Source organism: Tupaia chinensis, unplaced genomic scaffold, assembly GCF_000334495.1.
Source record: "Tupaia chinensis unplaced genomic scaffold, TupChi_1.0 Scaffold000047_1, whole genome shotgun sequence".
NCBI classification, from domain to species: Eukaryota; Metazoa; Chordata; class Mammalia; order Scandentia; family Tupaiidae; genus Tupaia; species Tupaia belangeri.
This window is the reverse complement of record NW_006159505.1, coordinates 4,214,081-4,237,606: the sequence shown is the minus strand read 5'-3', so window position 1 is coordinate 4,237,606 and position 23,526 is coordinate 4,214,081. Positions and strand designations below refer to the sequence as shown.

The following is a 23,526-nucleotide window of genomic DNA, read 5'->3' as shown; positions in this document are numbered from 1 at the left end:
CTTTACAGACAAACAGAATGGAATTCCTTGCCTAGTGTTCTTCATTCTAGTGTAAACAGTAAGAACAGGCCTACCTGTGACTGGTGCCATGTGGGAGGCCCAGGTTTGGATACCAGATTGACCTGAACATGGCTGGACATGCCCATGTCTGCCTGTGATCCTGGCCAGCTGGGAGGCTAGAGAAAGGATTGTGGTGTGGCAAGACCTGTCGAGGGGACCTCTCTCAATCAACTTTAAAAAACAAATCAAAACAAGAAAGACCTTCAACAAACCAAGAGAAATAACCACAGTGTCATCGGGTCTCCTACGTACATCCCGACACGGTCTACACTGCACTTTCACAGCCGTCACGTCGTTTCATCCCACAACAGTCCGTCTGAATTACTACAGCACCTCCTTTACAAGAGAGAAAGTGGAGTCCCCAAAAGAGGGCGTGTCAGCCAAGGAGTTATCGGCAAAGCAGGTTTTCCAACCCAGACCCTCGGGTACCCTGTCTCGCCCTATCTCGTGCTGTGAAAAAGACCATGGGGTTTGCAGACAGGAGGGCAGGGATAGATCTGCAGGGGCTGCATGCAGTCAGGGAAGGCACCCGGGGAGAAGTGAGGTTTGGGATTTGGGTAGACAGAAAGGAAAAGGCGATCTGAAGAGGGGTGTGGTATGCACCGAAGTGTAATGGTGGGAGGGAGCCTGTTGTGTGCAGGGGCAGTGGGGACACCCATGTGATGCAGCAAGTGTCCCTCTGGGACAGGGTCTGGGGGAAGAGCCAGGTTGGAGCCAGACCTGGATGGTTTGGCGGGCCCAGCTAAGAGATGTGGCTTTATTCGGTGGGTGCCTGGAACCCCATCTGTCCTAGCTCCTGTCCTCTCTCTGTGTTCACAGGTTTTCTCAAAACAGTCCATTTGTTTTCAGGACTGCTGACTAATAGCGGGCTCCAGAAACGGGAAGTGTTGTGCCTCTGCTCAGAGCAGGGCTGGTGTGTGATCCATCTGGGCTGTGGTTTGCCCAGGTCAGCAGCCTGGGTCGAGGGGCTGTTAAAACTTCCCCTCCTAGGACTGTGCTGACCACTGCAGGCCTGCAGGCTGTGGCATCTCACGGAAGTCCTGTGTCTGCTGGGCCTCCGGGAATCCAGGAGCTATCCCTGCAGGTTCCCCAGGCCTGCAGAGCCAGTGCTGACTCTAACAGGCATAAGGGAGTCCCTGCCAGCCCCCAGCTCCCATCACCTGGTACCATAGGAAGCACCCCCAGGGCTAGAGTTGTCTGCTTAACTTCCTACCCCCATGGGAGCAGGTGGGTTTTAGCAGAGTGCCCAGAGATTTGAGCTTCTGGAGAAACAAAATGTGCTTTCAGCTTTCTTTTAATAAGATTCATGCAACTGGTCATGCCTCTTTTCCCTTTGGCTATCAGGAAGCTCAGAACCAAATAAGCAGCTCGACTTTGAATTAGTCTTATGTCCATATGTCTGTGCTTTTCTGTCCCGTTCTGTTAACCCTTTTTCTTACTGATATTTTCCCTGCTCCTCAGTCTTTTCCTGCTCCTGCTTCTTTAGCACAGGTCCTAGAGTGGCTTTTCGGGGGTTTGAATCCCAGCTCCCGTATTTACTAGCCAGGTGATCAGGTCATTTAATCTTTGGAACTCAAGTCCTTCAGGTAAAAATGGGGGTAATAACTGTACCTACTTTTTAAGTGGGTTGAGGGTTTTAAGTGAGATAATACATTCAAAAGCCTTAGAACTATGGCTGGTATAGAGCAGATAATAATGTTAGCCTAATTCCTGTTTCATTTTGAGAGAGAGATTTTTGCTATAGGGCGTGTGCGCTTGCCGAAAGACAGAAAGCAAGAAATCTCCCCCCAAGGGGGATGGCCGTGCTGCAATCTCTTCTCCTCCATTCTTCTCTCAGGATTTTGGGCATGCACACACATGCCCGGCATGAGTTAAACTGCTGGGTCTGGGACTTGAACTGCATTCGACTAGGACTTGAACCGTGTTCGACTATGTGGGAATCCAGCGATGGAACCATTATGCCATCTGCTGGCCCCCCTAATTCCTACTATTTTACTTGTCTGTACCTGTGTTTGGAGTGAACTGCTGTGAACTCTGTACAGAAGTAGGATTTAGGAAAGTATAGACAAAACACGATGAGACATTAACTCACATCCGTTAGGATGGCTACTGTCAGAGAAACAAAAGATCACAAGTGTTGGCAAGGACGCAGACAAAAGGGAACCCTTGTATACCGCTGGTAGGAATGTAAATGAGTACAGCCACTGAGGAAGACGGCGGCAGGGTCTTCAAAGATTAAACACAGAGCTGCCATATGGTCCAGCAGCCCCAATACTGGGCATGTATCCAAAGGCTCCGCAGTTAGTTTGCTGAAGAGCTAGCTGCACTCACAGTGGCCGAGACAGTGAATCAACCTGTGTCTAAAATCGACACGTGGATGAAGAAAATGTGGGGTACACTCACAGCGGAGCACTACTCGGCCTTAGGAAAGGAGAGCCTGGTCTTTGCGACCGCGTGGCGGAGCCTGGAGGTCGTTGTGTGAAGTGCAACCAGGCAGGTGCAGAGACACAACTAGCTCATCTCCCTCACGCGTGGAATCTGAAAAGGGGGAGCTTTTCGAAGCAGGGAGTAGAATGGTGGCTACCAGAGGCTAAGGCTGGGGGTGAGAGGCATAGAGAATTCGGAAGGTTTTGGTCAAAGGATACAAAATTTCAATTTTGACAGGAAGAATAAGTTCAAGAGCTCTATGGTCACTGCGGTTACCAACAATATGTTACATACTTGAAAACTGCTAAGAGAGTACATTTTAAGTGTCCTCACTGAAAAAATATATGTACACGAGCAATGCTTATGTTAAATAGCTTGATTTAGCCATTCCACAACATATACCTATATCAAAACATCATGATAGTAGTAGCTGTAGTCTAATGGTTAAGAGCCAGATCCCATATGGTCGACCATGGTTTTTGTTTTTGTTTTTGTTTTGAGAGATTTTTCGCTATAGGACGCATGCAAACGCCAGACAGACAGAGAGAGACAGAGAGACAGAAAGTGAGAAATCTCCCCCCAGGGGGGATGGCCACGTCACAATCCCTTCTCCTCCATTCTCCTCTCAGGATCTTGGGCACGCATGCACATGCGCCCGGCATGAGTTTTAAGCCACTGGGTCCGGGACGCGAACCGCGGTCAACTACGTGGGAGTCCAGCGACATAGCCATTATGCTAACTGCTGGTCCCAACCATGGTTTGAGTCTCAACTCCAACAGTTTGAAAAACCCATCAGGTGTGTGTATGTGCCCCAAATCTTATAAAAGGATGAAGAAATGGAGGAGAAGGGGTAGTGGCCTGACCACACCCCGTTAGGGCGTGCTTTCTCCCGCTTTCCCTCTCTCTCTCTCCCTCTCTCTCTCAAGCACATATGCTCTCTGGCAATTATAAAACAATCATGAGGTATACAATAATTATATTCTTTTTACTTGTCAATTAAAATAAAAATTTTTGGGGCCAGCAAGTGGCATAGTGGTTAAGGTGCTGAACTCCCATATGGCCCACTATAGTTTGAGTCCTGGGCCCAGTGGCTTAAACTCATGCTGGGCGTGTGTGCATGTGTGCCCAAGATCCTGAGAAGAAAATGGAGGAGAAGGGATTGTGGCGTGGCCATCTCCCCTGGTGGATAATTTCTTGCTTTCTGTCTCTCTGTCTCTCTCTGTCTCTCCAGTGAGTGCATGTACCCTATAGCAAAAAAACCAAAAAACAAACAAAAAAAAACCTCTCTAAAAAACTTAATTAATTAATTAAAAATGTTTTAAAAAGAAAGAAAACCACAAACGAATATTAGGAAAAAAGGCAGTTTTTCTATTATTTTCCCCTTACGGGCTGGCCCGATCAGAGAAAGATTCTGAGAACAAGCACACCAACTTACTGAGCACCCGAGCCCCAAGTTTGGGAGGGGATACTTGAAGAGATTTCAGAAGTAACACCCCTGTCACTTCCTCCTCATGCCCATTCTCTCCTCTTGTACAAGACACATGTCCATGTTGGAGACCTAGGCTTTCTGGCAGCCATGTTGGCCTGCTTGGGCCTTTCCTCCCGGCCCACCCCCCACCCCAGCGGCCCTCATGGGCCAGGCCAGCCAGCATCACTACAAGCACTCAGTCAAGGCAGCCTGAAGGAGGTGGAGGAACAATTCCTCCCACATCAATATTTATTGCTTGAGAGCTGCTGGGAGCAGATCATCATGTTCTTAGCCTTCAGTTCTTTTTTAAGAACCTCTCACCCCCTTCCCTCCCCGTTCTCATCCCCAATGTGCTGACGGAATGAATCTAGACAGCCAGACAGGTTCACAGCTGGGGAGTTGGGGTTTCAAGGCATCACAGAGACACAGCTCTTAACATCCCAACCTCTGAATCACAGCAGCTTCGACTCAAGGAATCGTGTGTTCGCAGAACCTGAGTTTCATGGACTATTGCTGCAAACTCTGAAACCTCGGCGTCTAACTGGCAGCAGAGTATGGAAGTGACTTACTGGGAAGGTCATGCACCGTGTGACCCAGCCCTGCACAGTCTCCCCTCCCAAACCTGGCTTCTTCCACCTGTTTTACCCCATTGTCCAACTGCTGTTCATCTCTGTTCACGTTTAGAACGCAACTTGGAGATTACCTCTATTAGTTAACCGGGCTCTCTTCTTCCTCTATGATCACCCCCTCCAACCACTGTCCGAGAACTCTGCCCCAAATTCCAGGAATTGCATCTTATCCACATTTTTTTTTTTGGAGAGATTGTCACTGTAGGGCGCGTGCGCTCGCCAGACAGAGAGAGACCTAGAGACAGAAAGCGAGAAATCCCCCCCCAGGGGGGATGGTCACGCCACAATCCCTTCTCCTCCATTCTCCTCTCGGGATCTTGGGCATGCCCGCACACGCGCCCGGCGTGAGCTTTAAGCCACCGGGTCCAGGACACGAACCGCGGGCGACTACGTGGGAGTCCAGCGACCTAGCCATTACGCTAACTGCTGGTTCCCTCTTATCCACATTTTCTTTTTTGGAGAGATTGTCACTGTAGGGCGCGTGCGCTCGCCAGACAGAGAGAGACCTAGAGACAGAAAGCGAGAAATCCCCCCCCAGGGGGGATGGTCACGCCACAATCCCTTCTCCTCCATTCTCCTCTCGGGATCTTGGGCATGCCCGCACACGCGCCCGGCGTGAGCTTTAAGCCACCGGGTCCAGGACACGAACCGCGGGCGACTACGTGGGAGTCCAGCGACCTAGCCATTACGCTAACTGCTGGTTCCCTCTTATCCACATTTTGACCTGAACTAAGCAGAACGGGGAAAGACCATCTGTGGTACCAAGCTGTCTTCTTCCCCTGAAAAGGGGCCCTTTCCAGCGTCTGCTCCCCCTGCCTCCGTGCCAGTTGTACCAAAATCTCAGCATCAGCCTAATCCTTCCTCATCTCCGGGCCATGCCATGAGACTGCACCTGTCTGCAGTGCCCAGGTTCATCTCCTGCCCCTCACCCCCCAGGGCACTGCTGCCTGCCTGGCCACCATCACAGCTGCCCTACCAGGCTTCTTGCCCTCATCCTCTCTGCACACAGTCCTTGTCCAGCACTCAGCGATGGAGCCATGGAGCCCCCTGTTGACCCTCTTTCCCGGGCTACCCATCAGTCTGGAAGCTGGCAGCCATGGCAGGCCTTTCCTGTTCTGGCCCCTGCTGGCTGCTCCACATCGTTTCTCTACTGTCCTCCCATGGATGCACCCTTTGCTGCAGCTGGGGGACAAGCATGTAGGGGGGTGGGCGTGAGGGCCTAGAGGGCAGCTGAGTCTGGGTTTAGGTCCTAGCTCATATAGGCAGAGACATTTCCAGTCCCACCCCCCCCAGCCCAAACCTTCCTGTTCTAAGAAGAAAGCTCTCTCCCACATTATAGCATAAGTGAGTGATTAATTTGCCTTATTAAATGGAATTCTTCTTGCTGCACAGTATTTATAAATCGTCCCTTTAAGATAAGAATTACTTAGTGGTGGGATCAGCAGATGGTATAATGGCTACATCGCTGGACTCCCATGTGGTCGACCACGGTTCAAGTCCTGGACCCAATGGTTAGAACTCACACACTGAGCGTGTGTGTGTGCATGCCCATGATCCTGAGAGGAGAATGGAGGAGAAGAGATTGCAGCGTGGCCATCCTCCTGGGGGGTGATTTCTCGCTTTCTGTCTGTCTCTCTCTGTTTTTCTGGTGAACGCACGTGCCCTATAGCAAAAACCTCTACAGAAAAAGAGAATTACTCAGTGGTATGGATAGAATGTGTTCCCCCCAAATTTGCATGTTGAAATTTTCTTGTGATGGGATTAAGAAGGTGAAAACTTAATCTGACTATGGTGTTGAAAGATGGGGCTTCTGAAAGGTTAGAACGAGGTAGCGCATCGGGTGGGTTTATAAGGAGACAGAATGATATGAGCATGTCCTTGCTGGGTGATGCCCTGCACCACCTCGGGAGTCTGCAGAGAGCCCCACCAACAAGAAGACCCTCACCACATGAGGCTCTTTGAACTTAGACCTCCAACACTGTGATTTAAATACACTTCGATTCTTTCTAAATCATCCAGACACAAGTGTTTCTGTTATTTGAGGGAAAAAATAGACTAAAATGTTTAGCAATTTAATTTATAAACACCTGTGATTTCTCAGTAAAACTGCCTGTATTGGGGAAAAGAGGACTCAAAACACAGATTTTCAGACTGTAATAAAGTGTGTAAGAAAAAAGCAATGAAGTTGACATTAATGATACATTCATTAAACTTTTTTTTTAATTCTATTTTTTTGTCATTTAAAAAAGTATTTTGGAGTCAATTTACTGTTTTTTAGACTTCATGATTTCGTGGGTCCCTGAAAAACTTGGAAGGCCCCTGATGCAGAATCACCTGTCCTGCCCAAAGTGTCACAGGGTCTGCCTTTTCTCACCAACTTTATGACCTTGGGTGAACCCCTTCACCAGGCTGGATCTCAGTGTCCTCTTCTTAGGAGAGGCCCACCAGCCCCGAGAGCTGAGGAGGGGAGCCCGTCAACAGCCCTAGAGCATCGTACTAGTTATTGTTACTTGTCTGCGCATCTTCGTCCTCACTAGGTTGTGTTCACTGTAAGGGAGAGACCAGGTACCGATCTCTTGTGTCCAGCCTGGGATCTGGCCCAGAGGTGGCACTCGGTGTACGCTTATCCCTTTCACTGTCTCCAAAAGGGCCGGGTTCATTTCTGTAGCCAAACCTTTAGATCAGGCTGTTTTTGTACCTAGCATGCTTGTCTCTCTCCCTCTGGGCTTCCTTACATCCTTTAAAGTATAGCTCAAATCCATCCTCTTCTGAGAAGTTGTCCCAGACTGCCCACCCCCACCCCCAGCGCTCCAGCTCTCAACATTCCCGTAGCATGTTCACAATTTGCACAAACCATCAGGCACCGAAACAGCAGATTAGTGGTTAGCCTGAGGGACTCAGAACGGCAGGGGTTTTGATCACCACCCACTGTTGCTGCCGTTGTGATCTTGGGCATGTCACTTCCGCCTGTGGCCCTTGATCTCAACCGTGGGTGAGACAGCTGATATTCACCCTGCAGGGCTGTTGGGAGACTGCAACAGAGCCCAGGCAGCAAGGATGGAGGGCATTTCCTGTTGCAGGAGGACGAGTGGGTGGGGGCTGGAGCCTAGACCAGGGCCGGGGATGTGGGGAGGGCGTACCTTGCTGGTAGCTGAGGCTGTGACTGCCAAGGCCTTTTGCCGAAAGCGAAGCTCATGCTTCTCTTTGGGCATCTCCCTGGGGAAGAAGAAGTAGGGGATGGCAGCCAGGGCCACCACACAGGCAGAGATGAGGAAGCCCAGCCACCAGGCACCCACCCAACGGGGGTCCTTCGGGGTCAGGCTGATGCCATCTGGAAGAGAAGACCACAGTGAGATTAAGGTCAGGGCGGATTGTCACGTTAGCTACCACCTTGGGGCTGGCCTTTGAGACATAAGGCAGTGGGCCTGGGAGTCAGGAGACCTGAGCTCTGGTCTTGGCTCTACCAATTATGTCCTGTCTGACCTTTGGGCAGGTCCCTGACCTTGCTGGGCCTTGGCTCCAACCAACAAAGCAATTTAAAGTAGTGGTTAAAGTCATGGGCTGTGAAGGGGAACTGCTGGGTCTGAATTCCGTCACTAACTTACAGCCTTGGGTGACCTACTTGACCTCTTTATGCCTCGTTTTTTCCCTCTATGGAATACAGACACTAACAGCACCTATGTTAGAAGGTTGTTGTGAGAATTATAGAAACAAATAGGGCTGGCCCTGGGGCCTAGTGGTTAGGGGTGCTGAATCCAACCTGGTCAACCACAGTTTGAACCCTGGCCAGTCTTGAAAAACATCCCAGGTGTGTATGTGTGTGCTCAAAATCCTGACGGAATGGAGAAATGAAGAAGGGATTGTGGCTTGATCAGACTCCATGGGGCGGGAGTGAGGAGGCTTTCTCCTTTTCTCTGTCTTTCTGTATTTTTTTAAAAAATAGAAACAAATGCACGCCAGGTACTTAGAAGGGTATGTGCCATATAGGCATTTTCTTTTTCTCCTTCTTCTTCATCTTCTTATTACATTATGATTGCTATTATGGCGATGATGATCATTGTTAAATTAACAGTTAGGACTACTGTGTGGTTCTCAGACCAGCAGGAGGATTAAAATCACCAGGGGTGCTTTCAAAAACCTGGCACTCCTGAAGACTCACTTAGAAAGATCACAGGGTTGGTGGGCAGGTAGCTAAGGGATCTGTGCCTTACCGAGTTCCCCAGGGGATTTGGAGCCCCCACTGGATTTAATCAGGAACTAGAGTACCCCACATGTACCTCCTGGCTGGAGGGCACAGACCATCTATCAACCTCTTAATCCCAAGGTGGAGCTGGGTGGTCCTCCTAATCCGCACACATCCGTAAGTACTTTATAGAAATGTGAGGGCAAGCTAAGACCAAGGCCGGTTGTGGAGCTGGTTCCCCAAATGCTGATCCTGAGCTCCTGGGCAGGGGCCAGGGTGCATAGCCGGTGCTCAGCCAGTGGAGCTGTAAAGTCGGGGAGGAGTTTGCTTGGCACCGACTGGCCTTGAGTACCTCCTCATTCTAGCTCCCCTGCCTCCGAGCCAGGCTGGTGAAAGCTCACTCACGCATCTCCTCCATCCACCTGCGCCTGCAGCAGGCATGATCCACCCACTCTACAAAAATCCTCCTCAAAGAAGGGCCTCTGGAAGTGTCTCCCTGGCCCATAGAAATGCCACAGCTGTGTGGGGGAGACGCCTCATCTGCCAGGGTGATGTCAACAGACCAAAACACATCTTTCCCCCAAGCTGGGGTGTTTCTTGGAAGTTGAGGGAAGCCCTGGCTCTCAGGACCTTTCTTCCAGAGAACAGAGGGTTGCTTGGAGCCCAGCTTCCTAGTAGGAGGGAAGGCAGAGGGACTGTCCCTGGGAGCTGACTCTGGAGCTGTCCAGACCTGTCCTGGCCACAGGCACCTGTGGACAAAGGCTGGTGCACAAGATGTAGTATCTGCTTGTCCATCCAGCCACCTAGGGTCACCTGAAGCTCCTGGGTCTGCTGGAAAGTCTCTAGGTGGGGGCAGGACTTCCGAGTGGCAGGAGGCGTTAGGCATGCCTAGGCGCCTCACAGCTTGGCGTGCGTGTTCTTACAGGAACCCCTTCCACTCCCAGGGCAGCAGTCTCTGAAACCCTGACAGTTTTCCCGGCTACCTCCAGACCAAACCTCAGGTCCACTCCTGGGTCTCTCAGTACTGACTGGCCTTGATTCCCTCCTCACTCTTATTTCCCCTGGTCTTAAGGTTCTGAGTGGACCAGGGTCATGTTTTCCAAACAGTACCCTAACAATTCCCCAGCCTCTAAGGTACTCAGAGCTGGGAGGCTCCTTGAGGTCACCCTATAACATCCTCCCTGAGAGAGGCCACTGTCCTGCCACAGGGTGCCGTTGTCCTCTCTATTTTATCTGAGTCTGTTTCCTTCCAAAGGCAGGATGTCCGGCCAGGCTGAAAGTGATCTCTGCTCCACAGCACGAGAAGCCCGGGCTGAGGGTCTGGGGGAGCCCAGGAAGCAAGCAAGGTGAAGGCTCGTAATAATCGCAGCAGCGGCCCTGACTCCTCATTGGTGGCACTTTATAGTTCACCTCTCTGGATTCTCACTGCATCCTGGGGAGGTGGGCAGGGCGGAGGTGATCCCACAGGGCGCCTGAGATTTGAGCCTAGGCACCCTGGCTCGGTGTCCCTCGTGGGACCAGTGATCATTGAGCTAGCACCTGAGTGCCCCTGGGCTCACCTTCTGGCATCCGGTCAATGTCCACATAAAGGCGTAGCATGAGGCCCCCCAGGCCGTAGGCCAGTCCTGGCCCCATCATGGTCACTGCAAACAGGATCCCTGCAATGCAAAGTCGAGGTTAGGGCTCAGTTCCCTCATGGCTAGTGCCTGCCCAGACTGCATGAACAGCTTGTCTGTCCTGGCCAGGGATGGGGAACACTCCAGCAGGCAGAGGTTAGGGACCCTGGGCCTCTCCTCCCCACATCTGAGCCTGGTCTGGCCCTCACAGTCCCAGGGATGGAAGGAGTCCTCACCAAGGTAGAGAGGCGAGTTGTTGCTATGGGAAAAGTCGTCGATGTAGGAGATGCCGAAGGGCTGGATGGGCACACTGCCCACGCCCAGCAGGGTCTGCGCCGCGAACATGATCCCCACCACGGTCAGGTGGTGGGTCTCTGCGTGGCTCTGGCAGCTGCCATTGGACGGCGCTAAGGCTGGAACCGAGGTGGTGGGCAGGCACAGGGAAGCCTTGGAGTCCTGCGGCCCATCCTCTGCGATGACAATAAGATGTATGTGACAGCAGCTCGGACTTACGTAGCACTCACCCGATGCAAGGTGCTCTCTAAGCACTGTGCGTATAAATCAGTTGGTCTCCACCACAAACCTAGGAAACAGTTGCTCTCCTTATCCCCATTTCACAGATGGGGAGACTGATGTTTAGACAGCAAGCCACAAAGGGCCGGAGTAGAATCCAGGCAACCTGGCTTCTGAGTCCATGCTCTTGTTTTGTTGTTGTTGTTTTAATTGTCAGAGGGCACATGTGCTCACCAGAGAGTCAGAGAGAAAGGGAGAGAGGGAGAGAGAGAGAACACACCCGCAATGGGCCGTGGTCATGCTGCGATCCCTTCTTCATTTCTCCATCTTGTTGAGATTTGGGGCATGCACACACACACGCCTCAGGCATGTTTCTGAAACCACTGGGGCCTTGATTTGCACTGCGTGGTCTGCTACGTGGGACCTTAACCAACCACCAGGCTATGCAGTTGGCCCCAGACTTCATGCCCACAAACTGCCCTGTGCCACCTCTGAGCTGAGGCATTTGAAAGTGCCATGGCAAACAGAGGCTCTTGGGTGGGGTGGGGTGGGGTAGAGGCCAAAGGAGGTAGAGTTTAACTAGGTTTACAAGTACAAACTTGATTTCCCAGGAAGGGGAAGTGCTGTTCTGAGGAGAGGTATGGGCAAAAGCCAGGTCTTGAAAGGGCATAGTGTTGGTGGGTTGAAAAGTTCAGAAAGGCTGGACCACAAAGGGCAAGGAGCAAGTCCAGGGCTGAAGGCAGGGCTGGGAGGGGAGAGAGGCTGGACCGGGTCGTGGTGGGCCCTGGTGCCCTTGGCATTTATTTGGGGAGAGTTCGGTGTCAACTCAGGACACAGAAGCAGAGCACAGTAAGGAAGTTCTTAATTTAGCACTGGGCATTTGTGCCCTGGAGCTCACCAATATTTGGTGAGCAAACTGGAGGAGCTCCTTACATTCTTATTACCCCACAGGTGGGTGTGGAAGTGGCCTTCTCTGCAGCCTTCCCTACGTGGGAGCTGGGACTCTGAGCTGTTTCAACACAGTCAAGAGCCACTCCCTTGGACTAGAAAGTGCTGTGTGAACTGAGGTCAAGGACCTGGAGTGGAGCCTTCCGCCAGTGCTGCCTGGGCCTCACTGTGTGACCCTGACTGAGGTCCTTACCCCCTTGGGGCCTCAATTTGCTCATCTCTCAAACAAATCTAGAGTGGTAGTTCTCTAGAGATAAGGAACACAGAAGTAAAGGGTTAGGCCACCTGATGTATTGTAGGGCCTACAAGTTGCAGGCCTTGGGGAGGTCCCTCTCCTCTCTGAGCCTCAGCTTCCATACTTAGGAGGAAATAATGAAAATCCCTGCCTCGTGGGTGTGAGCGGTAAGTGGCGACCATGAGTGCTGAGTGGGGCTCCTGCACAGTGCCTGCGTGGTGTGGCTAGGACGCTTATCAGAGATAGTGTCTGTCTTCAGAAGCCCATCACAGGGGCTTTTCTGAGGGCCTGGCACATAGCAAAGCTCCATGAATATTGGACGGAGAATGAATGGATGAAACAGCTGGGAACACCTGAGTGAGCCAGGGCTTGGGGACCACCAAATCTTGCCCACTCTGTGGACTGATAGCTGAAGACCGAGGCTCAGACAAGAGAGGGGCTTTGCTCGGGGTTTCATAGGCAGAGGGGTGTCAGGAAAGATGAAGAAAACATGTGACCCAGAATAGAAAAAGCTTTACTCAGGTGACACTTCTCGACAAAGAAATGTGAAGTATTGTGTGTGGCATTCCAAGCAGTCCTCTTGACCACTCGCCACTGGGGCCTAGGTGCCCACTCTGCGATCTTCAGGCACACTCTGTACTTTCCCACTTCCTGGCCCTGCCTGGCCCCGCCCCTCACCTGCCACACCCACCTTCTCTCCCTGCTGCTGTGCAAGTGCACCTCCTCTACTTCCTCAGCTCCCTGCAGCTGCGAGTGTCCTGTCCCTATTTGGGGCTCCTCTGGCCATCTCCTAAGGGGTAAGGTTCTATCTCTTGCAGCGCAATGGCCTATGCTCAGCTCCACTGGGTCAGATCTGCTTCATCTTTCCGCCCACTGGTCCTAGCACAGTGGGACTCCAGAGGGTGGGCTGATGGAAGGGCCAGGGAGGGGAGATGCTTTCTGACAGCCCTCCTTCCCTGGGAAGCCTTCCATGATGCCAGGCTGGGGCACAGGCTCTCCCTTCAGCTCCTTCCCTCCTCACAAGATTGATACACTGGAGTTTTTGCATTTGTCTCTGTCTCCTCTCCCAGATCGGAAGCTCCTTAAAGGCAAGGACTGAGTCCCTTGGGCAGGTCAGGCAGGTTAGGCAGCATGAAGGGTTTGTTGGGTGGGCCATCAAATGGATGGATAGATGGATGGATGGATGGGTAATTGAGTGGGTGGGAGGGTAGGTGGTAGGGTGGGTGGTGGGTAGGAGAGGAAAAGAATGAGCAAATGTTCAGGCTTCTTGAGTCATCTCCAAAGGACAGGCATCCATCAGTAGGTGCTTGGCAACATCCCACTGGCCAAACAGAGCTTCACTACTCCTATCTGGTTTTCTCTCATTTTCATTTGTTCACTCATTCAGCTATTCATTCTTTCATTGTTGCCTTGGCCTTTTAGTGAGGAATAAATGCTTGTGTACACATGACGGGCTTAGCACAGCAGCCAGCACACAGTAAGTAGCATGTGATGCGTTGTTACTATGCCACGGGCTCTTCCTGAAAGTCTACTACACACTGGGCCCTGAAGTAGGCTGTTTACAAATGCAGCCCCACTGTAAAAAAAAACCACAGTGACACACACGGGCTCACTCTACTTGGCTTCCTAGAATGCTACCTCTCTCCCAAGAGAGACCACTGGTCTGGAGCCGGGGGACTGTGGGGTGGGGTGGGGAGGACCAACAGGGGTTGGAGGCTGAGACGCATCCTGCCTAAAGGCCTGTGGTGGTCCTGTGCACGCTGACGCAGCTCCTCGTGGTCAGCCCCCCTGCCCCCAGCCTCTCTTGCTCTTACCAGACCTGATGTGGTCGTAGTGGTATGGCTCCGAGATGAAGTGTGGGAGGGTCATGAGCAGGCCTGCCAGGGCCACCAGGACAGCCCCACAGCCGATCATCCGGGGCCGGTGTACCCGGCTGCCAAAATAGCTCACAAACACAATCAGGGCTGTGTTCCCCACCTGCAAAAGGACAAGGTGATGTTTACGGGGGAGCTGAGCCCAGGATGGGGGCCTCCACCATCCTGTCTCTAGCACCAGCCTCAGTGTTCCCATCTGTATAACAGACCAGCTGACAAAATAAGAACCATCTGCGTCCCTCCTGTAAATACACGTTCTGGGTTCTCTTAGGAAGGCTCCACTGCCCCATTGTGGGAGAGAAATGAGGGCAAAGGGGACAAAACTGGATATTCAACTTCGTCTTGAAACATGGGTAAACCCCATGTTAGAACATGGCAGAGGGTAGACAGTCAAGGAAAGGGATTTTGAGTTTCAGGGATATTGTGAAGAAGAGAAACAAACAAAAAAGAGGCTGAAGCCAAAAGATTAAGACTTGGAATTTCCAGTCTTAGAATCAAAACCCTAGAGGGCCAGCCCATAGCTGAGTGCTTAGGGAACCTGGATCCCACGTAGCTGACTATGGTTCAAATCTTAGGACCAGCAGTTAGCGTAATGGCTATGTCGCTGGACTCCCATGTAGTCAACTGCGGTTCAAGTCCTGGACCCAGTGGCTTAAACTCATGCCATGTGTGTGTGCATGTGTGCCCAAGATCCTGAGAGGAAAATGGAGGAGAAGGGATTGTGGCATGGTCATCTCCCCTGGGGGTTGATTTCTTGCTTTCTATCTCTCTGTCTCTCTCTGTCTTTCTGGCAAGTGCACATGCCCTATAGCAAAAACCTCTCAAAAAAAACCAAAAACCAAAAACCAAAAAACAAAAAACCTCAACCCCATTGTCTTGAGAAACATTCTAGGCAGGCATGCCTATGTGCCCAAAATTCCAGAAAGAGGGGTCAGCATGCCCATGCCCAATTGGGCAGGTGCTTTTCCCTTCTATCTCCCCCTGCCCCTCTCTGGTGTGTGCACATGACCTCTGGCAATTAAATAATAAATAAAATTAAATTTTTAAAAATATGCTAGGCTGGGACCAGCAGATGGCATAATGGTTACATAGCTGGACTCCCACATGGCCAACCACAGTTCAAGTCCCAGACCCAGCAGCTTGAAACTCACACGGCACTCGTGTGTGTGCATGCCCAAAATCCCAAAAGGAGAATGGAGAAGGGATTGCAGTGTGGCCATACCCTAGGGGGTAAATTCTCGCTTTCTGTCTCTGTCACTCCAGTGAGCACACACACCTTATAGCAAAAATCTCTCTCAATAATAATAATAATATGCTAGGGTGTGACTGCTGGAGGACCATGAGTGCTTGGAGGGCAGGGCAGGCTTGGCAGTCATAGCTGGGGTGCCTGTATTCCAGCGAAGGCTGGCTGGTGGGCGGGGCAGCATCAGCAGTGGGGTGGTGGAGATCTGACCCTGGAAGGACAGCTGCTCTCTGCTGCATAGATGGGACACTGAGGCCCAGAGACAAGGTTCCAAAGTGAGGCAAGGGCTTCCCCGTCCCAGCCCTGTTAGCTAGACATGGGGTGCTGAGGAACAACTGGGAAAGTGGTGGAGCCAGCAGACCTTGAGTCAGGAGTAATACATCAAGTTACTCAAGGAGACAGAATTTCACAGAAATCTGCTGGGGTGGGGGAGAGAGGGGCCGCTTCCTCTCCGAGGCTGGAAACATCTGGTGGGGGAGAGGCCAGGGCACAGCTGGACTCTGATCCCCAAATCCACCCAAAGCAGCTCATCCATTGCTTCCTGCTTGGCCGTGGGCCCAAGGCAGAGGCCCGTGGGTCCCTGAGCAATCCTGGGGATGACACTCCACGCTGCTGTGGTATCATTCCCTCCTACCCCATACCCCAAGGTCTCAAGGTTCCAAACCTCTCCTCTGCATGCAAGTTAGTTGCTTTGGTTCCCGTTAAAGTGCCTTTCTCTGGTTCCTTCCTGGGGCAGGCAGTAGCTAGGTGCGTGGAAAGGTTAAGAACCAAAGGGATAAGCTGGCTACGAGGACCTTGGCTGGCTGCAAACATCTGCACCCTCCTCAGGGTGCTCCCAGGGCAGGATGGCCAGGTCTTAGAGACACTCTGACATATGCGGCAGGAGGCAGCCAGCTCTGAGCCTTGACCCTAAGCTTCTGCTGGGTCAGTTTCTGATCTGGGATGCTTTAGGAGGGCCAAGTGAAGAAGGCCTGGCGGAGGGGACTGGAGGGGGTGGGGGTCTAAGGGCACTAGGAGAGGCTGGCTCTATGGTGGGACAGTGAAAAAGGGCTGGGAGGCCATCCATGTTCACCCCGTGGCTGGGCCAGATGACTACCTCGTTGAAGGCGGCCAGCAGCCCCGACGTCTGGCTGGTGAGGCCGAAGCGCTTCTCCACCGTGGAGATGGAGCTCTTGAGGTAACCGGAGATCATGAGCTGGGCCAGCTGCAGCAGGCTGTGGCACAGGACGAAGGACTGGGGGGCAGGGACACAGAGCAGAGACCATCAGAGGTGGGGGGTTGGGGATGGAGAGGAGGAGGAGCAGGAGTGCAGCGTGGGAGGAGCAAGGACAGAGATGGGGGACAGTCAGAGGTGACCGACACACAGGGAAGACAAAGGGAGGGGGACAGGAAGAACAAGAGAAGAGAGACAGAAACCATGGGAGGCAGAGAAAGAGAGAGCACGATAAGTTAGTTATTAGAGTAGCTCATGGCTTTTCACACAGGCCCAAGAACTAGAAAAGCTGTTCTGGGTACACTCTGGGGGTTGTGGGGGGGCACTGGAGACCCATGAAACTGGAAACAGAGGCTCCATGGGGCTGGCAATGGCGGGAGCCCCCTCTGACCCTCAGAGCTCCCTCTGGGCTGGGCTAGACCTTCCTCTCTGTTTTACCACCCTGCCCTTTTTTCCAGGAAGCTATCCCAGATTCATCCGATCCTTCTCCACTCCTCCTCGATGGAGCCCTTTCTAACCTCCCCGTGAAGCCAGCTGCACACACTGCATTTGCAAACTGCCAACCCCACCCTGCCCCACACATCCAGCCTGCCTGTAGCCCTCCCGAAAAACTGTCAGAGTTCCTAAGAGAAGAAAAACTTGCTTCGGAGAATTTGAAAAATAGAGTATTTACACTAGAGCTTCAGATATTGACTCTGTTCTGAGTTTCGGTTTCCTCATCTGCATGGAAGGACAACAACCCTACCCTCCAGGCTTGTTGTGCGAAGTAAACAAGGTCACATGTGAATGACACCTGCCACAGACTTGACACCCAGGAGGCTGGAGGTTGGACATTCAGGGCTGCCCTGGGTGGTGCCAGGACCCTTGATATTCAGATGGCTCAGTGTCCCTGGGGCATGTCTCTGTTTCTCTAGGGAATGGGAAGCAAGAGGACTCATCCCCCACTGCTCAGAGCAGCCCATTTCCTCTCTGGAGGGAGAGACAAGACGAGACTGGACACATTTGACATGACTGAAACCAAAGTGGTTGGACATTCAGGGCTGCCCTGGGTGGTGCCAGGACCCTTGATATTCAGATGGCTCAGTGTCCCTGGGGCATGTCTCTGTTTCTCTAGGGAATGGGAAGCAAGAGGACTCATCCCCCACTGCTCAGAGCAGCCCATTTCCTCTCTGGAGGGAGAGACAAGACGAGACTGGACACATTTGACATGGCTGAAACCAAAGTGTTTCCATAGGTCAGGCAAGGAAACTGAGGCCCAGAGAAAGACCAACACTTGCTTGGCATGACCCACTGCATGGCAGTTCCTGTTCTGCAGGCTCCAAGCTCCATCCCTGCCAGACCCCGGGAGGTACCTTGATGTTGTGGAACCCACTAGGTCGCGAGTCCTGAAGGTCTGGGCTGGCTTTGCCTCCAGGCGTGGCTTCTGTGCCCATCACGGCTTTGGGGTCCTTGTCTGGCATCTGGGGACCCTCGTCTGCCGACCCTGTGAGACAGACAGCCAAGGGGTGAGAAGGAATCCCAGGATGGCCCTGACCCAGGGAGCCCTAGACTTCAGAACCAAGGCAGTTCCTGGGGAGGGGCCTTAGTGGTTGGTGAGAATCCGAGGATCACACCAGGCCCCCGGGTTCCTAATGGCAGGGATGGGAGGGCTTTTTCTTGGGGGGGCGGTGTATGTTCCACGTGCCCCGCTGGCCAGATCCCCACTGGGGACCACCTGTTTCACGTCTCACTCCATCGTCAGCATAAACCTCTCTTCCCAGGAGAAGCTGCTGGCCTCCTGCTCAGAAGCCTGTGTGCTGTGGCCGGTGGCAGGGAGAAGTCGTGCTGTCTGCCACGTTGGGCCTGCCGTGCAAGACATCTGCAGTTCTTGGAGGCTTCCCTGGGCCTAGATATGACTGGCTCAGACTCTGATCAGGAGTCTGAAGCCAGGTGCAGATCAGGAAATAAAGGTGTTTCCTGTTGCAATTTGGAACAGATACCAACCCCCGACAGAGACCCTCACCTCAAACAATCACAGAGCCAACTGATCCAGTCCTCAAATCATACATCAAGCCATGTTGCAGGTCACCGTGGACCAGGCATGCAGAATCATCCTGTTTAACTCTCCTGGACAAACAGAGGCCTGGGGGTGATGGCCCAGGAGGCGGCACTGTCTTGGACCCTTGCCTCCCCACTTCCATGGTAACTATGGTAACCATGTCAGCATCCCACTCGCTGCAGACAGGAAAGCTGAGAACCTTCAGAGGCATCTTTGGGGTCTCCTGAGCTTTATCCACCAGAAGCCTAGAGGCCCAGCTTTGGAGACTCCACCCCTCCAAGTAGATGGAAACCACCTGCACTCCTGACAGCCCAGCCTCCTGGCTTTCCTCCCCTTTTAGGGCCCATTTCCTGCCGGAAGCCCCGCATTGTTTCATAGGCCTCTCACTGCAGGCAGGAGCTTCCCCTCATTCAACACGCTCCTTCTGAGCTTGAGATTTGACGTGAGGACACCTCCCACCCACTGGGGGACTCTCTCATCTGAGGATTTTGTTATTGTTTTAAAGTTTATTTATTTTTTTCTGAGAGAGAGCGAGGAGGTGAAAGAGAGTGCCTCAAAAAGGTCTTCATGCAGCAGTTCACCCCCATCACAGCCGCCCCGAATCACAAGCACACATACATGGCCAGCATGTACAGAGAGGTCTTAGGATGTGAACCCAGGATCTTCTCACCATGGCCCAGCATTGCAGAACTTTGATTAATGCTGTGCTACTGGTTAGCCCAAGAATTAAAAAAAAAAAGAGAGACAAACAGCAGGAGAATGCGACCCCACCCCCCCCAGCCTCCCCAAATGAGGCATGGTCATACTGTAATCCCTTCTTCTCCATTTCTCCATCCTGTCGGGATTTGGGGGCACGCATGCATCTGCACCTTGTGTGTTTTTTAAGCCACTGGGGTCAGGATTTGAACCATGGTTGGCTATGTGGGATCCAGCTCCCTTAATCATGAGGCCACATGCCCAGCCCAAATCTATCCTTCTAAAGCACAAAGTCCAGTCGTTTTTAGTATATTCACAAAGTTGTACAACCACCAGCACTGCCCAATTCCAGTGCACTTTCATCACCTCAATAAGGAGGCTCATACCTGTCAGTCAGTCCCCATTCCTCCCTCCCTCTGTCCCTGGCAACCCCTGACCTACTTTATCGTTCTATAGATTTGCCTATTCTGGACATTTCATATAAACAAAATCGTGCAATATGTCTTCTTTGTGACTGGTTTTTTTAAATTAGCATAATGTCTCCAAGGTTCATCTAGTCTATATTCTAGCATGTTTCAGTACTTCATTCATTTTTAGAGCTGAATAATATTTTTATTGTATGTAGATAACATGTTTAGTTTGTCCATTTATCAACTGATGGAGATTTGGGTTGTTATAGGTATTTTGGACATTCGTGTAAATTTTCTCAAAAAAAGTTTTTTGAGAGATTTTTGCTACAGGGCACATGTGCTCACTGAAGAGACAGAGAAAGACAGAGAAACAGAAAACAAGAAATCAACCCCCCGCCCAGGGGGATGGCCACACCGTATTCCCATCTCCTCCCATCTCCTCTCATCTCCTCTCGGGATTTTGGGCATGCATGCACACTCACCCAGGTGAGTTTCAAGTTGTTGGGTCTGGGACTAGAACCATGGTTGACCGCATGGGAGTCCAGCACCTTAACCACTATGCCACCTGCTGATCCCTGATCCCAGCTTCTCTATGTCTTCGCTACTACTGTCTTTTCAATAGTAGTCATCCTTGTAGGTGTGAAATGGTATCTCGGTGTGGTTTGACTGCACTTCCCTCATGACTAATGATGCCGAGAATCTTTTCACGTACTTGTTAGCTTTGCTTATCTTAGGAGAAATAGCTATACAAGCCGCTTGAAGAATTTGACTAAGGAAACGGAAGTGCATAGACTGAGGAGGAGTCCCTTTTGGGGGCAAAACCTCTCAGAGACAACAAGGAGGTATTAAAACAAAACTGACACCTGATGAAACAGACAGGTTTGTCCTAGGGAAGGGGAGGGTAGGAAGAGACTTGGCAGAGATCACTTTGAAGGAGAAGAGGAAGTAAGGGTGCAAGGCACCCTCCTCCCGAGGAGACGTAGGGGGCATGTCTGAGCCTCAGCTCCTCTTAGCAGACACAGACTCCTGCTCTAGTCTCGGTTCTGTGCTGCATGCATTACTGCATTGCCCTTCCCACAGGGCTCCATCTTTGTGGTTGCATTTTCTCTACATTTCTGGTGAGGACAAGTAAGCTCAGAGGAAGTAGTTCTGCTGGTTAGTATTGGTCCAGGGACTGGGGCAGGTGTTAAACTCAACAACACCTGATGCTCCTTGGAGGAGTCTGATGAAGGGAAGAAGCACAGAGTGCGTCTATCTTGGCCTGCCTAAACTTTGCCAGGTCACCTCGTAAGCAACAGAACCAATCCTTGAGGGGCCAGGCCAGTCAGGTGGTAGGGCTGAAGCTGTGACTGGAAGGACAGAAGTCACTGGCCTGGAGCCCCAGCTCTGAAGGAAACCAGGGAATGGGTGGGGAAGAGGGATGGAAAGTCACTGAGTCAGCTCAGACAGGTGCCTCCAACCTCAGGCATGCTACGGGCCATCCCTCCTGTGCCCCAAACTGTCTAGTTCTAGTTGCAGCCCCCACTTCTACCTGCTCGCTCCCGAGCCTGCTCACACCTCAGTGGGGCTCCTCCTCTGGCCTCACTCTGCCTCTCCAGAAACTTTGATCTCAGCCTTCTCAGCCACAGCTCAAAGTCTTCCAGGGAGGACTTTATCCATTAAAGATAAGGCTGTTTCCAGAGTATGAAGTCCACAGCCTGAGCCTCTGAGCAACGGAGGGAAGCACTGGCCATGGCCCCGTGGGTTTTGCGAGATGGGGCTGGCCAGGCTGGCAGTCCCCTCGGAGTCCTTCCTGTGGGCTGAGGCCCTACCCAGGGGCTGGCATCAAACAGCATGACTGAGGACAGAATGCCCCGTGGAAGGAGGGTACTGGGTTCAGGGCTATCGTTCTTCCTCATACAGTGCACCAGGCCCTTCCCTGCTCTGTGGAGACATTGTGGGAGTGAATCTGGCCCAGGGCAGAGCTGGCTTATGGGCATGAAGGGAGGGGCAGGGGCCAGGTGCCAGTTATAAAAATCCCAGCCTCTCTCTCCCAGGTGGATGACTAGATTTTGAGTATCCGGGTAGGTGAGAGAGTTCCAAAGACTAGGAACCCACAGCCCCCTTGTTGGTGGGCAGCAGGTCTGTGGGCCCAGCCCGCACACGCGCATGCCAGTTGGTCACAATTTTTTTGAGCGGTCGACGGAAGGTCAGCCAGCCAGTGGCCAAGCTATCCCTTAGGAGACTGGTCTATTCAGGCTGTCAGTTGGACACCTGCCCCGCAGCTTCCCAGTAAACTGGTTACTTTCCTTGAAAGTCTGCCAGCCATAACCCTTGTTACTGGGGTCTGGCCGGAGACTCCATTTGTATGACTAAACCCTCATGGGCAGAAATCAGCAGTTTTTTAAAAAAGTATTTTTGCTATAGGGCGCTTGTGTTCACTGAAGAGACAGAGAAACAGAAAGTGAGAAATCATCTCCCGTGGGGGATGGCCATGCAGCAACCCCTTCTCCTTCATTCTCTTCTTGGGATTTTGGGCATACACACACACACATCCGGCATGAATTGTAAGTCACCAGGTTCAAGACTCAAACCACATTCGACTAGGTGGGAGTCCAGCGATGTAACTGTTATGCCACCTGCTGGCCCCAGAATCAGCATTTTTTACCTCGACTGAGTCCAGTAAAGAGCAGCAAAGTTTCAGAGACCAGACTGACAGGAGGGTCACCTTTTTTTTTTGCCTGGTGTTTGCTCAGGGTCCTGTCTCCCTTAACTACTTTTCTTTCTTTTCTTAGGTTTTTGCCATAGGGGTCTCTCTCCACCAGAGAGATACGGAGAGAGGGAAAGTGAGAAATCATTCCATAGAAGGAATAGCTACACCAAAGTCCCCTCTCCTCCATCCTCCTCTTGGGATTTTGGGCATGCACACAAACACATGCCAACGTGCATTTCAAGCCGCTGTGTCCGGGACTCGAACCGTAGTTGACCATGTAGGATCCAGTGCCTTAACCACCATACCACCTGCTGGCCCCCTCTTAATTACCTTTCAGTTGCAAAAGGCAAATCTCAGGGGAATGGTGGCTGAGGATAGGCTTTAATCTCATACCTGGTTCGGACTCTCGGGTTCATCATTGGCCCACTGTGTAAACCTGCATGCACGCTTTGATCTTTCTGAGCTATGGGGTTCAAGACATGTAGCCGTCAAATATGGCACCTTGGCATTTGATAAAGCAGTAGAGGCAGGTCCCTAAACCTAGGAAGGTCACTCTCTGATCTTCTCTTGCCCGTCTCTTTTGAAGCAGGTCATAAGCCCCTCATCTGAGAGGTACCTCCTCTACTCAGAGGAAGGAAACATCCCTGGCCTTGAAGACACAAGGTCAGAAAGAATCCACATGCATAGGCCTTGGGAAATTTCCCCCAGATCATTACTGTTAGATTAGACCCGCTTTATCCAGTCATACTTCACAACTATAAACCTCTTCACCAAACTTAGCATCGAAATGCAGAGGTCTCCCTGTTTCTTTGGGTCTGTATTTCCGCATGTGTTTCCCTTTGCTAATCTGTCTTTTGTTGCAGGTTTCTCTGCAGTGATGTGCGAAGACAAGAACTCTCTCCTTCCCTGCCCTAACTCAAGGGGTGAGGCCCAGGGCCCAGCACACAGTAGGTCCCCACTAAAGGCCCTTTCCCTCCCCTATCCTGAGAACCCTTCAAATTCCTCCAAGGCCACAAGGTCCAGCTGGACTCATCTCTCCCACATGCACTCAGCCCCTCTCCAAGCAGACTCTGTCCATCTCAGGGTTCTCTCACATCTGGGGAGCCAGCACTGGTGCAATGCAGAGTGGACACCCCGTGGATGGAGCTGGTCCTCTGTCAGCTGTGTGCTCCCTCGTCCATGCCCAGTCATCCTCAGGGCCTGAGGAACTGCAGCCCTCTCTCTGTGCACACCCACTAGCCTTCAAAATGAGCCCAGGTCTGCAGCCCCGGCTGCATTCCT

General features: G+C 52.0%; 1 protein-coding gene across 5 annotated transcripts in view; it reads right to left on the bottom strand.

Moving 5' to 3' along the window:
- The window catches only part of SLCO2B1 (solute carrier organic anion transporter family member 2B1), a 56,698-nt gene that overhangs the window by 24,862 nt on the left and 8,310 nt on the right, over window positions 1-23,526 (bottom strand). For all 5 annotated transcript variants that reach the window (XR_003550385.1, XM_027774186.1, XM_014590617.2 and 2 more), the window contains exons 2-7: window positions 17,762-17,892; window positions 16,293-16,430; window positions 13,894-14,056; window positions 10,620-10,853; window positions 10,327-10,425; window positions 7,725-7,915 (exon numbers count right to left, since the gene is read on the bottom strand). Coding sequence is in view for 4 of the 5 variants with exons in the window: in XM_027774186.1 (XP_027629987.1) it covers window positions 7,725-7,915; window positions 10,327-10,425; window positions 10,620-10,853; window positions 13,894-14,056; window positions 16,293-16,430; window positions 17,762-17,892 (956 nt within the window). In the remaining variant the exon portion in view is untranslated. The remainder of the gene's footprint in view (window positions 1-7,724; window positions 7,916-10,326; window positions 10,426-10,619; window positions 10,854-13,893; window positions 14,057-16,292; window positions 16,431-17,761; window positions 17,893-23,526) is intronic.